Source organism: Dermochelys coriacea, chromosome 1 (genome assembly GCF_009764565.3).
Source record: "Dermochelys coriacea isolate rDerCor1 chromosome 1, rDerCor1.pri.v4, whole genome shotgun sequence".
Taxonomy (NCBI): domain Eukaryota; kingdom Metazoa; phylum Chordata; order Testudines; family Dermochelyidae; genus Dermochelys; species Dermochelys coriacea.
This window is the reverse complement of record NC_050068.2, coordinates 38,973,599-38,989,853: the sequence shown is the minus strand read 5'-3', so window position 1 is coordinate 38,989,853 and position 16,255 is coordinate 38,973,599. Positions and strand designations below refer to the sequence as shown.

Genomic DNA, 16,255 nt, shown 5'->3' with positions numbered 1-16,255 from the left:
TGGGGAAGTTAGTGTGGAATAAGCTAGGGAGTGATTTTAAAGTGCACTGTCTACTTCGTAAAAACTCCCTTTGTGGACACTCTTAATTCGCACTGAGTGCCTTTATACACTTTAGCTTATACATTTTCAAAATGTAAGAATGCAGAGTAGCTAATGTGCACTAGCTACTTCAGTGACCTCGGTGGCGTGAAATTAGTCCATAAAAAGCATTTCATCAAGATAGTAATATCATATTTGACTCTCAACTTTTGGGTTCTCAATGTGTTCACATCTATTCAAAGTTCCTCCCATTTTCCTTCTCTCCCTACTGTGTTTTAACCCAACATTACCTTCTATTATTATGTACTGCATTTCTGATTGAGGTTACAGGACAAAACCAATTTAAGCATCTCTCTAGTCTGTTTAGGTTTTTATACAATACTCAGCATATAGTAGGTGTGTGCCCTCCAGTAGTGCATTAAGCAACATGACACATCTATCATGTGTTATTTGTAACTTGTCACAGAAACCCTAGGTATATAGAACCAGATAACATCTCCAACAGAAACACCTGAGGCAGAGAGACTGCAGAGGAAGATTTTGCAAGGTTTTCCTTGCTGCAAGTTCCTTTAATTTTTTGGGGGTGGGTGAAAGGAGAAGGAATGTGGGGTATAATCCCCCACACTACATGCAGTGGTTCAACTCCCAGAATTCACATACCATAGGGAATCTGCTGGAGGCCAGAGCCATCTGTATGGTGTTCTTGTTCCTTCATGCTCTCCTAGATCTCTGCTGCTCTCCCCCTTCCCTTTGGAGGAGTGATGCTGGTGTTCATTATACTCCCCAGTAAAGGGGAGTTCCATGATGCAGAGATCGTCCATGCAAAACGTAATATAGCATGCAGCTGTATTACATTGCAGAGGGTTCTTGTGTGGGGAACATCTGCATTTCCCAGGCCACTTGGAGGGTAATGGACGGGTGGGGTCTGTGGTGTGGAGGGTAGATGATCAGGGGTAGATGATCTGTGCCATATATCTAAGAGACTCATCAAGCCTTAAAATCAATTCTGTTCCCATTTACTATATAAATAAAGTTTTTTTGCTGATGCAGGACATTGTTTATGTATTTCTTAATTTTATAGACCACATTTTCAAAACAAAGATTTTGTTGTAAGAAGCAATGCATCGACACTGTCAATTATACTTTTCATTCTTCGTTTACATCCATATGCTGTAGTATATTAGTTACCAATACCCAGTAACTATTCATTTTACACATGTTAAAATGTTCAGCAGTTTACATTCATACATTAAATATTTAATGTATGCATGAATCTAAGCACACCTTGAAGTGGGCGAATCATCCAGTTTCATTAGAGATTTGAAGGTTACCCTTCCAATTGCTGTTTATAATGTATGAACTGCAGCACTAAAAGTGTAGCAATCAACTGCAATACTTCTCTTCCTTAAGGACCTAAAAAGGAGGGGGAAAAGTGTGATTCTTAGTATAATTGTTACTTGTCAACATAGAAAGTTAATATTTGATATTTTGTAGTACTTGCTGGCAAAGTAATAGTCATGCTCACAAAATCTAGTTATCCTAATGCTGTTTAATTTTGTTTCATCACTCAATATACACAGTAATCCATGCTTTTTTAAAAGCAGTTTCGGAGACATATAGTTCGCTCCTGCGTTGGAGTCAGAACTCAAGGGCTGGCAGTGTGCTGCTGGGTTTTTGTGGTTGCTTCCATCATGTTCCACTTAGGTCTTTGTGCAAGCAGCAAGGGGAAACTTGTACAATTTCTGATCTCTGAAGAAGCACTGGAGCAGCAGCTTTGGTAAGACAGTGATTAAAGTGCATACCTCAACCCAATTTTTATTTTTGCCCAGTTTGCACTCCCCATGCACACTTTAAGTCTGTCCCCTAGTGATTCAGAGAGGACAAACTTTGTTCATGTTAATTTTCTGCCTGCACAGAGCAATAGCTGAAAAGGAATAAGGAAATGTGTACATGAAAGATGTAAACAACATAATGGAAAGGGGTGGGAAGAAACAGTACATCAGTGTAGTTTGGAATGTATGTGTGAGCTGGACGATGACACAGAATGTACTATTATTTACTATTTGTACTACATGATGGGAGCCCCATCATGGACAGGATCCCATTGTGCTAGACACTCTACAGACAGAACAAAAAGACAATCCCTGCCCCAAAGAGTTTACAGTCTAAACAAACAACACAAACACATGATGTGGAGGGAAGGGTATACACACAAGCAGAGTGAGCAATATGATGGAAGCAAATGTCATGCTTCTTCAATACTTAGCCAGTCAGTTGGCCACGGCGATTGTTCGCCATTTGGTCCGTTCCTGCACAACCGCAAAGGCTTGACGGCCCAAGAATCCAACATCGGAACAGACTTGATGAACCTATGTAATAGGGGGTCTGCCTCTGGCCGCCTCCACCCCTTGGTTGGAGGTGCAATTTTATCCCAGATGTTACAAGCCACCCGGAGAACAGCATTCGCTGGAACATCTTGTGGCATCCTAGTGACATGTCTGAAAATCATAAGGCACCACCAACAGGCAATGGCCCCAGTAGTCTGTAGACCTGAACAACCATAAACATCTGCGTTACAGATGAAGTCATTCCACTTTCTGCCCAGTATGACATTTTGTGTGGAAAGCATCCAGCTGGTCCCTGTTCACTTCTACCCTCAACCAATCTGCTGAGCAGACGATTGGCTATAGGCATCCAAATGTCATGCTAGTTCCATTTTTATGGAGGGGAGAGGTAGCAGGTCAGCTAAATGGGAAGTGAAGGGAAGAGGATGAGGGCCCACAGTTACTTGCGGACATAATTATGGTAATTTAGATGACTAAATATCTGATTTAAAGGCATAATCATAATGGAGGCAAGGTGTTGGAAAATCTGTCCTACATCTATGGAGTACTAAAAACAAGCCAATAAGATGAATGCAAATCATTAGCTTCTTTCCATTATTTATCCCACGTACAGTAATGTGTGTTATTTGCAATGATATCTGTGGGTTAGAATAATGAGTGGGGTGTGCTGAGTGGGAAGTGAACCTCTGTGGGTTAGGGAGGTTGAGACAGGGGATCAGAAAACACAAGAGGTGGGAACACTGAGTTTCAGAGGAAGGGCCGGCTCTACCATTTTTGCCTCCCCAAGCAATGAAAAAACCTGCCGCCACTGAATTGCCGCTGCGGACGGCAGGAGAGAGAGAAGCTGCTGCCAAATTGCCGCCGTGGCCAGCGGAACGGAGAAGCTGCTGCCCAGTTGCCGCCGCGGCGGAAACTCTGCCACCCCTTTCTGACTGCCACCCCAATCATCTGCTTGGAACGCTGGTACCTGGAGCCGGCCCTGTTCAGAGGGAAGTCAGGCAGCAGTGGCGGCACCAGCAGCAAGTTCTTTATTTTCAGATACTCAGTTCGATACAAACTAAACAAACAATAAAATATTAACTTGCGAAAAGTTTTAAAATAAATAATTTGAAAATTACTCTAAAAATAATGCTCAAAGTAGAGTACTTCCCCAACTGAATTCAGCAGAAAAGGATCTGCTCCACTGAGAAAACAACAGCCTCCATGAAATTAGTAAATGTGCTGTTTGTATTGTGAAATACAATGTGAAGTTTATTAAATCACATTCCATTTTATTTGACACAAGATTGGAAATTCTGATAAGCAGCAAAAAGACGCATACTAGACAGTTTGCTATTCTCAAAACCGGTGGAACACAAAGCTTTGAACTTTCACATTCAAATCAAAATGTGTCCCAGTTGATAAGTATAATGATCTTGAAATCAAATCTGATTTTGCATAATTTTAAAAATATTGATTCTCTAATGTTAAATATTCAATAGGCTAAATGTTTAGCCTAGCCTGAACTGGAATTGCATTTTTGTTCTTGCAGTTTTACAAAAACAAAAAACTGCAAGTGCAATTTTGTGCCCACAGTTACTTGCGGACATAATTATGGTAATTTAGATGACTAAATATCTGATTTAAAGGCATAATCATAATGGAGGCAAGGTGTTGGAAAATCTGTCCCATTAAACTTAATTACAATAGTAAATTACATAGTACTAGAAACGTTTTTTCTTTAATGAAGGCTCAGGTTGGGCAATCCTGCAGGAATTATATAATGTTGCAACTCATTGGATTTGACCCCAAAGTGAAGAACAACTGCTATAGACAATACAGCTGAAGGCTGTTACAATGACCAGAGGAGACAGGCAACGGGAGAAGCAAATGAGAGTGAGTTTAAAGAGGGAACATGAAGCCAGATAAACATTCTCTAAACTTAGGCCAATAAACACTGCTCCCCTCTCCCTGCACCCAAAAAACCCTACAAGTGTAAAAATAATGCAGCCAGACCTCCAGCATCAAAGTGGGGGCTATCCAGTTTGTTGCACTGAATGTACCATGTATGATTACCTGCCTTGTGGGCATGTGGCATGTGTGTGCATCCAGTGAAAGCAGCTCACAGCCCTCAGATACCAGGTACAGGCTCTTGAGACCAGAGTGAATGAACCAGATGAGCTAAGAGAGACGGAGATGTACGTAGAGGAGATTTTCCAGGACACAGTAAAACAGTCCCTCTCCCAGTATGACAGCCTCTGTGCTGTTGAGGAGGTTGAAAGACTTGGGGAAGGAAAACATCAAACTGGAGTAGAGGGAAATAATCCCATAGTTGGGACCCTCCTTTCAGATGATATCATGGTATCCTCTTGAGGATACCTGTCCAGGGGAGGGGACCCCAATTATTAGGAAGAGACAGTGTGACAGAATGTACCCGTGTCCACACAATTGTAATTTTTTTTTGTACAAAGCATGTCTTGTAAGGTATCATTTGAAAATTCATAATTTGCTAGTAAATACTGTCCTGATAAAATATGTGTGGCAACATTGTATGTTAAGTTATAAAATTTCCCTGTATGATGTTATTAACACATGTTCCAAACCACAGCCCTACCCAGAAGCTGGCAAACAGGTCTACCTCAAACAAAGGAATGTGTGCTTAATTTGAGTTTAAGCAGCAAACAGAGTTATCAAGCACGAAGGGAAATAAAGAAAGCTGAAACCGGTGAGGAAAAAGCAGCAGGAAACATCCTTCCCCATAGACTTTTTGTCTCTTGGTACCCAGCTGGAAATGTTTTTTAAGCGGGGAACTGAAACTATAAAATAAAAAGGGACACACCCCACGACAACTCCTCTCCCTGCCCATTGCACTAACGGCACCTGAAGCGACAAAGAAAGCATTCATTGGACTCTGGGAAAAGAGGTCCTGACTTCAGAAGTCTGGTCAGTAAGACTGCTGAAAGCATGTGGTGAGAAAACTTTGCTTTGAATGTAAATAAGGCCTGGGCTACACTGGGGGAGTGGGAGTGTTCGAACTAAGATATGCAACTTCAGCTACGCTATTCGCGTAGCTGAAGTCAAAGTATCTTAGTTCGACTTACCTGGCTGTCCTCATGGCGGCAAGTTGACAGCAGCAGCTCCCTTGTCGACTCCGCTTACTCCTCCTGCTGAGGTGGAGTACAGGTGTCGATTCGGGGATCGACCACTACCCGCCAATCTGGCGGGTAGTGAAGACGTACCCATAGTTAAGATATGCACCAGTTGAGTTTTATCTTTATTTTTCTTTTAAACATGTCTGACTTTTATGCCTCATTACTTGCACTCACTTTAAATCTTACTCCTTGCTGTTAATAAACTTGTTTTTTTTTTGTTTTATCTCATCTGGTGTGTTTAAATTGAAATGTATGGGAAACTCCATTTGGGGTGGCAAGTTGTATGCATATTATTTCTATTAAAGAAATAACAGATTTTATATAACTTCTGTTGTCCAGGAGAGGGCTGGGCAGTAAAGGACATACATTTCTGGGGGGAAATCTAAGACTGGGGGTATGTTGGGGTCATGCTGCTGTATAACCAAGGCTGGTGAGAACTGGAGTGTAACCCAAATCTGGTTGGCAGGCCGCAGTTACACACAAATTGGCTTGCATGCTGGAAGGCTATTTGTGAGCAAGCCAGGTGGGAATTCCTTCAACATGGCATTGTAAGGCACCCAAGATTGCAGGGCAAGGGTGGCACAGCTACTCTTTAGTCTAGAGCAGTGGTCTCCAACCTTTTTATGCACAAGATCACTTTCTGAATCTAAAGGGCAACCCAGGATCTATCCTGCGCCTTCCCTGAGGCTCCAGCCCTTCCCCAAAGCCCCATCCGGCTCACTCCATCTCCCCCTCTCTCCGTTGCTCGCTCCCTTTCACCGGGCTGGAGCAGGGGGTTAGGATTCGGGAGGGGGTGCGGGCTTGGGGCTGGAGCCAAGAGGTTTGCAGTGTGGAAGGGGGTTCCAGCCTGAGCCTGGAGCAGGGGATTGGGGTGCAGGAGGGGATGAGGGATACAAGCTCTGGCAGAGAATTTGGGTGCAGGAGGGGGCTCCTGACTGGGGCAGAGTGTTGGGGTGCAGGAGGGGGTATGGCCTGCTGGCTCTGAGAGAGGGCTCAGGGCTGTGGCAGAGGCTTGGGGTGCAAGAGGGTTTGGTTGCAGGAGGCGGTATGGGGTGCTGGCTCCAGGAGGAAGGTTGGGGTTGGGCTATCACCGGGTGGCACTTACCTCGGGTGGTTCCCGGTCGGCGGCGCAATGGGGCTAAGGCAGGCTCTCTCCCTGCCCTGGCCCCACGCTGCTCCCAGAAGGGGCCAATGCACCCCTACGGCCCCTGGGGTGAGGGCACGTGGGTACGCACACTGCCCCTGTCTGCAGGCCTGCTCCCGCAGCTCCCATTGGCTACCCTTCTACATTCCTGGTCAATGGGAGCTGCAGGTGCAGTGCCTGCAAATAGGGACAGTGCGCAGAGACCCGTGCCCACCTTCCCCTTCCCCAGGGCTGCAGGGGCGTGCTAGCCACTTCCGGGAGTGGCATGCGGCCGGGGCAGGCAGAGAGCCTGCCTTAGCGGCAGCCCCGCTACACCACCAGATTTTTAGCGCCCAGAGATCGTGATCGACTGGGAGAGTCTCCAGGATCAACCAGTCAATTGCAATGAGGAAATTACTCACTTTGTGCAGTAACGATGGTTCTTCGAGATGGCTGTCCCTAAGGGTGCTCCACTGTAGGTGTATGTGTGCCCCTGCGCCTCTAATTGGAGATTTTTGGTAACAGTGTCAGTTGAGCCCGCATATGTGCTCTCCCTCCCTCGTGGTCTGTCTCAAGGCTATCTAGCGCTGCGCGGGTGAAGTCCCCTCACTTCCCTCTCCACTGCAGAGACCTATAGAGAACTCCTAAGTAGAGGGGAGGAGGGCTGGTTGTGGAGCACCCACAGGGACAGACATCTCGAAGAACCATCATTACTGCACAAGGTGAGTAACTTCCTCTTCTTCTTCGAGTAGTATGCCTATGGGTGCTCCACTGTAGATGACTCCCGAGCAGTACCCACCACTGGAGTCTGGGACTTCGGAGTGGAGTCTATCACTACAGAGAGTACTTGGAGTCAAAGATGGCGTTGGAGGCCAAATCTTAAGTGATCGCATAATGTTCTGCAAAAGTATGGGCAGAGGCCCAAGTCGTTGCTCTACAGATTACTGAGATAGGGATATCTTTAAGTAATAAGAAAAGGAGTACTTGTGGCATTTTAGAGACTAACAAATTTATTTGAGCATAAGCTTTCGTGAGCTACAGCGTGAGGTGTGCAGAATATCCACCAACTTGTGGTTTTTTCATGACTCTATCCCCTTTGAAGTTAGGCCTGGTCTACAGTACATGGTTATTTTGGAATTAGCAGAGTTAATTCGAAATAAAACGGATTCTGTCCACACGACCAAACCGTTTTTTTCGATTTAAAGGGCTCTTTAATCCGATTTCTTGCTACTCCTTGGCAAGTGGAGTAGCGCTAAAATCGAGATCGCAGTTCTGGGTTACAGGTACTGTGGACGCAATTCAACGTTATTGGCTTCCGAGAGCTATCCCAGAATGCTCCCTTGTGACCGCTCTGGACAACACTCTCAACTCCGATGCACTAGCCAGGTAGGCAGTAAAAGCCCAGGGAACTTTTTAATTTCATTTCCTGTTTGGTCACCATCAGCACAGGTGACCATCAGCACAGTCCACCATCACAGGCGACCATGCAGAGTCCACCATCACAAGAGACCACGCAGTCCCGGATTTGCAGAAGAGCTCCAGCATGGTCCGAACAGGAGGTACTGGATCTCATTGCATGTTGGGGATACGAATCTGTTGGAACTATGTTCCAAAAAAAGAAACGCAAATACGCACGCTAAAGTCTCCAGGGCCATGACGGAAAGAGGCTACTCCAGGGACACAGAGCAATGTTGTACAAAAATCAAGGAGCTCAGGCAAGCGTACCAAAAAGCCAGGAAGCCGAACGGGTGCTCTGGGTCACAGCCCCATACATGTTGCTTCTACCTTGAGCTGCATGCAATTATGGGGGGTGATGCCACCACTACCCCACCACTGTCCATGGACACCTGCAAGGGGGGGAGGAGGATGAGTTACTGGAGGACAAAGAAGAGGACGACAGTGCACAGGCGGCAAGTGGGGAATCCGTTTCCCTGCCCTAGCCAGGAACTATTCTTAACACTGGAGCCAATAGCCTCCCCTGACTCCCAAGGCGGGCTCCTGGACCATGACCCTGGAAAAGGCAGTTCTGGTGAGTGAGAGCCTGATTGGAGCTACGCGGTGGTGGAGGGGTGGAGGAAACTGGGCTGTTCACACTGGGCTGTTCACGTTTAGTTTAAATGGCTCATCCCTGCTCAGAGTCTCATCGGAGCCACGCAGTGGGTGAGGGGGTGTGTGTGTTGTGTGAAACGATCATCCCAGAAAGCCCGCAGGCCCTCCTTTTATATGGCAAACCCACCAGACATTGCTTGCTATGAGAAAGGGGGCCCGGCAGTTTGAAAGCATTGAAATGAATTCAGAAGACGCAGAACCCTGCCTGCCCCTAGGGCTTAACATGGCTGCCTGCAAGCTGCATTCTGTTGCTCGGCCATATGTGATGGCTTACCCACAACAAAGTAGCAGGCTCTTCAGTATAAGAGGCAAAATGTGACCTTGTACAGAAAGAACCTGTGCTGTGTACTATGAATTGCCTGTTTCACTGAGAAAGAGTGTCCCCTTTGTTCTCTAAAATGAATCTTTTAAAATACTACCCTCCCTTTTTCTCCTCCCGCAGGTGCAAATGTTTCAACGCAGCCCCTATCTACTTTGTCCCAGAGGCTGGTCCAGATTAGAAGGTGGAAAAAACAAACTCGGGACGACATGTTCGCCGAGCTCATGAAGTCCTCCCACACTGATAGGGCCCAGCTGAATGTGTGGAGGCAAACAATTGCGGAGGCCTGTAAAGTGTTAAAAGAACAGGAAGAGAGGAGGGGCGCGCACGATGAGAGCAGGCAGGATGCTATGGTCAAGCTCATGGGGGAGCAATCTGACATGCTCCACTGTATGGTGGATCTAATGCGGGAAAGGCAGCAAGACCAAGACTGCCGCTGCAGCCCCTGTATAACCACCCTCCCTCCTCCCCAAGTTCCATAGCCTCTTCACCCAGACGCCCAACAACGGGGGGGCAGGGGGGTGAAGCTACAGGGACCCACACACTCAACCCCAGAGGATTGCACAAGCAGCAGAAAGCTGGAATATCCGAAATTTTGATTTGGTTTCTGGACTTGTCCTTCCCTCCTCCTCCACATCCCAACCCAATTACCGTCCCCCGGTCTACTTTCTGATTTCTCTCAACGTGTTGTGCAACAAATAATAAAGAACGTTTTTTAAACAATTGTGACTTTATTTCCTTTCATACATATAGGGGGTGGGTAACTTCAAGAGAAACAAACACAACTGTCACACCGCACCCTGGCCAGTCATGAAACTGGCTTTCAAAGCTTCTCTGATGTGCAGCACGTCCTGCTGCGTTCTTCTAATCGCCCTGTTGTCTGGCTGTGTGAAATTGGCCTCCAGGCGACTTATCTCAACCTCCCACCCCACCATAAATGTCTCCCCCTTACTCTCACAGATATTGTGAAGCACACAACAAGCAGCAATTAAGATTGGAATACTGGTTGTGCTGAGATCTAACCAAGTCAATAGACTGTGCCAGCATGCTTTCAAACGTCCAAAAGCACATTCTACCACCATTCCGCACTTGCTCAGCCTATAGTTGAACTGCTCCTTACTACTGTCCAGGGTGTCTGTGTATGGCTTCGTGAGCCATGGCATTAAGGAGTAGGCTGGGTCCCCAAGGATAATTATAGGCATTTCAACATCCCCAACAGTAATTTTCTGGTCTGGGAAGTAAGTCCCCTCCTGCAGCTGTTCAAACAGACCAGAGTTCCTGAAGATGCGAGCGTCATGCCCCTTTCCCAGCCATCCCACATTGATGTTGGTGAAACGTCCCTTGCAGTATCATAGAAAAGTACCCCTTGCAGTTTACATACTGGCTGCCCCCATGCTCCGGAGCCAAAATAGGGATATGCGTTCCATCTATCACCCCGTCACAGTTAGGGAACCCAAGCGCATTAAAGCCATCCACAATGGTCTGCACATTTCCCAAAGTCACTACTCTTGATAGCAGCTGGTCAATGATTGCATTGGCTACTTGCAGCACAGCAGCCTCCACAGTAGATTTCAAAGAATCATAGAATATCAGGGATAGAAGGGACCTCAGGAGGTCATCTAGTCCAACCCCCTGCTCAAAGCAGGACCAATCCCCAATTTTTTTTTGCTCCAGATCCCTAAATGGCCCCCTCAAGGATTGAACTCACAACCCTGGGTTTAGCAAGCCAATGCTCAAACCATTGAGCTATCCCTCCCCCACTCATTTGCCCACTCCAAACTGATTCCCGACTGACCGCTAGGCCACAGGGCTATGGCCACTCGCTTCTCAACTGCGAGGGCTGCTCTCATTCTGGTGTCTTTGTGATTTGCTGTCCCTTGCCCTGAAGCACAAAGTTCCGTGAAAGTGGCCCTATGCATACGAAAGTTTTGCAGCCATGGGAATCATCCCATACCTGCAACACTATGCAGTCCCACCAGTCTGTGCTTGTTTTTCGGGCCCAGAATCGGCGTTCCATGGCATGAACCTGGCCCAACGCCACCACGATCTCCCAATCGCCATATGCTGTGCTTCTAAGAACGTCAGGGTCCATGTCCTCAGCAGTATAGTAATCGCGCTGTTGTTGCTTCCTCGCCTGATTTTGCAGGTACTGCACATACTGCTGAATAATGTGCGAGGTATTTACAATGGTCAAAACTGCAGCGGAGATCTGAGCGGGCTCCAGGCTTGCTGTGCTATGGCGCCTGCACGGGTAATCCTGAAAAAAGGGCGTGAAACGTTGGAGAGCAGAGTGTCAGCAGAAGAAGTGCTGTTTGGTTCACGATAAACAAAAAAAGGCAGGAAATGGTTGTCTTCTATAGCTTTCACGGAGGCGGGAGCCCGACAGACAACATGGAGAAGATTGGTAGCGCGGCAAGACTGGGAGAGCAGAGTTGGCGGCGGAAGCTGTGCTGCTCGGTTCATGACGGCTAAGCACAGTTGACAGCGGAAGCGGTCAATGAGGAATAGAAAGAGTAGATACTTATAGCGATTACAAAGAAAGACAAGAGGAAAATTCGAGGTGGATCCAAAGTACTAGGAGAGAAGCAGTGCACTGTACTGCACCATCTGCTGAAAGCAGTATGGTGTCTGCACGCCAAAAAGGAGCAAAACGATTGTCTGCCGTAGCTTACATGGAGGGAGGAGCAACTGACGACACACACCCAGAAACACCCGCGAGAATGTTTTTGCCCCATCATGCACTGGGAGCTTAACCCAGAATTCCAATCGGCGGCGGGGACTGCGGGAACTGTGGGATAGCTACCCACAGTGCACCGCTCTGACATTCGATGCTAGCCTCGGTACTGTGGACGCACTCCGCGGAATTCACGCGCTTTAGTGGGGACACACAAGCCCAAATGTATAAAATCGCTTCCAAAAATTTGAATAGAATAATTTCAAAATAATTTCGTACTGTAGACGGACCCTTAGAGGCTCCAGGGATGATCAGGGGTCAACACTGGAGTCCTCTGGAGACTGAAGTACCTTCTCCATAAGGAGGAGTTTTAACTTCACGTCCCAGTTCCTGTGAGACTGCTGTTTTAGCTGTGGCAGGTGAAGCACGTCTGTGAGGCTCTGCCAGGCACCAGACACAGTAAGAGTGTCTGGCCATTACAGGAATTGACTCTTTGCAAGAGAGGCACCTCTTGGAGCAGGGAGAACCAGGCATGCCCCTGGGCGGGGGGCTATCATCCTCTAGCAGTGGGGAATGCAGAAAAAGGTCTTCTTTACTCCTTTTCTTCTTTTCCTTTTTTTTTTTTTTTTTTTTTTTAAATAAACTGAAAAACTTAGAGTCTACTAAATGTCTGGGGGGTGGGGATGCCCTCAGACAGGGCAGGAAACTAAAGTTCTTTTTCTTTCTCTCTCTTTTTTTCTCCTTTAATCCCAAAGGAGTAAATAAAAATGAAACACTAACTATTAAGGAGAACAAAAGAAACAAAAACAACTACTACTTATGCTAATGACACAGATAAGGAAGGGATGACTGCTTGCTCTGTTTGAAGCCAAAGGCGGTTGAGAAGGAAGTGAGGGGGCTTCGCCCCTGCAGTGCCAGACCAGGAGGGAAGGAGAGAACATGCATGGGCTCAACGAACGCTGCTATCAAAAATCTCTGATTAGAGGTACAAGAGCACTTATACACCTACAGTGGAGCACTCATAGGGACACTACTCGAAGAACAACAACTGGTTGGTGACCATTTGTCTAGATTGTACCTTTGTATGTTACAGACAGGTAATAGTAATGGAGGATTCAATTATTAGAAATATAGTTGGGTTTTTGATGACCAGGAGAACCACATGGTGAATTGCCTGCCAGGCACAAAGGCACTCAGTATCAATGTGGACACAAGAACAAATGGGTATAAACTGGCCACCAGGAAGTTTAGACTTGAAATTAGACCAAGGTTTCTAACCATCAGAGGAGTGAAGTTTTGGAATAGCCTTCCAAGGGAAGCAGTGGGGGCAAAAGATCTATCTGGCTTTAAGATTAAACTCAATAAGTTTATGGAGGAGATGGTATGATGGGATAATGTGATTTTGGTAATTAATTGATCTTTAAATATTCAGGGTAAATAGGCCTAATCCCCTGAGATGGGATATTAGATGGATGGGATCTGAGTTACTGAGTCAGGAAAGAATTTTCTGTAGTATCTGGCTAGTGAATCTTGCCCATATGCTCAGGGTTTAGCTGATCGCCATATTTGGGGTTGGGAAGGAATTTTCCTCCAGGGCAGATTGGAAGAGGCCCTGGAGGTTTTTCACCTTCCTCTGTAGCATGGGGCACGGGTCACTTGAGGGAGGATTCTCTGCTCCTTGAAGTCTTTAAACCACGATTTGAGGACTTCAATAGCTCAGACATAGGTGAGGTTTTTCGTAGGAGTGGGTGGGTGAGATTCTGTGGCCTGCATTGTGTAGGAGGTCGGACTAGATGATCAGAATGGTCCCTTCTGACCTTAGTATCTATGAATCTATGAATGTCCTCATGACAGTTAACAGAGCATAGGAGAGCAGTGTGGGATCCATCCCTTCTCACAAAGATGCCGGGGTGGACAGCAAAGAAAGGCCATTGAAAAAACGCCACAAAAGAAAGTCGGAAGCTCATGGAGTGTTGGGACAGAAAGCAATGCATCACGGGACATTTAACACTGTCCCAAGATGTGCCATGATTCACTCTGTCATCCCACAACAGCTATCGACAGAAGGACTGTGGGATAGGTACTCACAGTGCATTATTCACACTGTCGATGATGGTGCCCCCACTGTGGACATGATCTGGTGACAGAGGGAGCAAGTTTGAACACAGAATTGTGATTTTTAATATGTCGACATCACTTTTGTCGACACAAATTGGTAGTGTAGACATGGCCCAAAAGAGTGAAACAGCAGCCTGTAATGCAAGTATGGTATAAGACCCTGAAAAAGCAAGGGAGAGAGATCTTTAGCTAGCAGTAGACCCAAAGAGCCTTGGGACTATAATCAAAGAAACTATTTTTTGTTTTCTCGTTCCTCCTGCCTTTGGAGACAAAGGACCTTGTACATTCCTTGTTAATAAGCAAGAGTGAATTAACGAATATACCAGACTCTTTCATCAATTTCTACCCCCAACCGGAACATCCCCAGGGCCTCAAACTTTTACTGGCTGTTTGGGTCAAAAAGGGGTAGCAGTATATTGTGGTGCTGAATGAGGCATGGTGGATGTAAGAGAGGAGGACTCTGCCAGCAAACGAAGGAGGTTTACCAACTGAGGGATATATGACATCCCACATCTAAATCGATCTAAGCAAGGACAAGCCTTACCCTGATTCATGGTGGCTACACTGGACAGTTAGTAGTACCTCAATCAGTGCAATACAACTGACAGAAGTACCACCATCTGAGTACTCTAAAGAAAACAAGGTCTTGGACTAGACAGACAGGAAAGAATTTATCCTGGAAGAGAGTAGAGGGCCACTAGCATTCTCTCAAAGATCTCTGCTGCAATGGGGCCTGATGCCACACCACCTTTTATGTACCTTGCCTTTCTTTGGGAGAGAGTACTCTGATTTTTTGCACTTCACACAAACATTTATGAAATTAATTGCATCCAGAATAATAAGAAATGGTGCAGACTTTATAAACAACTACCAACTGCTACCTTATAAACCATCTACTACCACAACTGGGTAACACACAAAAAATGTTAAAAACAAGAACACATAAAGCGTATTTACCGATTCACATCTGCCGAATCCCACTCCTCTATTAGAAGACAGGTATCCATGTCCAGATGTCTGATGTTCCCAGTCCATGTAGGGTAAAAAGTCTATATCTTCCTCAGCTATAAGTTCAAGAAAGTTTGGAAGACCAGCATGCTTAACTTCATTAACATCCTAAATTAAAATGCAACAGAATTACAAACTAGAGAACTGTCTTTAATTTTATTATAATTCTTAAAAGTGATGCTTGTTATGCCAGAGATTCCCTCTCTATCAAACAATGTAAGGTTGAGAGTCAAATGCAGGAGGAAACTTGCGAGGAAATATAGAGAGGAGGTGTATTCAGTATATGAAAGATGATCAGTATACACAAACACGGAGTAAATGTAACTTTATAATGCCCGACTGCAATAAGGGTTGTCGTATCATAACACACTATTGGTAGTAAATGGACTGGCATACAATACTGGCAATGCACCTCCATGTATTTTGAGAAACCTCTTCTGTAGCTTATGTAACTTCAGTTCAGAAATTACCCTCTCACTTGCTTTCAGCAGGCAGATCAATCAGACAGTTTAAAATTTTGGATGTCAGCTGTTACTCATGTGTCACTTCCCCATCACAACTCCTGTATATAAGTCAATGGTTAAGAGCAACCAAGCACACCAACATATTGTAGATTACAAAAAGAAAAGAGTATTTCTTCTGTGAGTATAATGCAGTGGTCTGGAATATGGTAGATGAATGTACAGAATCCTAATATACAAAGATGATGTTTAAATTTCCTTTTTTCTGATATACGTACAAGACACATGACCTGCTTTATTATACATGTATATGATAAAGATGTTTTCCAATGTATTGGAACCAGTATGCTTTTTAGCATGTTATCTGATTTTTATACTGCCAAGTTTATACTGTTTACATTTAACTGTTGTTTATGATATTTCACAGTAATCAGAGAGCCTGAGTAGAATGGCACTTTGTTTATAGAATTTGTATTATATAAAGATCATTACCAGGAGGTAACAACAGAGATGATTACATTGTCTGAAAATCAGAGACAAGAACTGCCAGAAGAGTGAAAGCTCTGACTAGATTTTTGCTAGGGAGGTAGCGACCAAGTGCGGAGGGGTGCCGCACAGAGCTTAACAGTAAATCTTTGGCTGTTTAAGGAGCCGTATTTACAAGAAAGGGACAATAATTCCACCAATAACTATTACAAAGGATTGCTGGGATATTATACATGCGATGACATCTGTCAAATGTATAAGTTATATTCTTAAAAGGCACAAACAAAACAATATTTATTTCTATGAACAAAATCTGTGCCAGCCTATTTTTAGTTTTAAATGCAGTACAAATGTAATGGTCCAAAATATGGACGTCTCCTGTTCCTTAAGTTATCCCAACTTACTCAATGCCCTCCATGACATTCAGATAATTATACCATAA

General features: G+C 45.3%; 1 protein-coding gene across 1 annotated transcript in view; it reads right to left on the bottom strand.

Moving 5' to 3' along the window:
• The window catches only part of PARP4 (poly(ADP-ribose) polymerase family member 4), a 103,756-nt gene that overhangs the window by 1,010 nt on the left and 86,491 nt on the right, over nucleotides 1-16,255 (bottom strand). Inside the window, 5 exon segments of the mRNA XM_043505061.1 lie at nucleotides 1,324-1,369; nucleotides 1,372-1,443; nucleotides 3,188-3,363; nucleotides 10,914-11,323; nucleotides 14,816-14,974. Coding sequence (XP_043360996.1) covers nucleotides 1,324-1,369; nucleotides 1,372-1,443; nucleotides 3,188-3,363; nucleotides 10,914-11,323; nucleotides 14,816-14,974 — 863 coding nt within the window.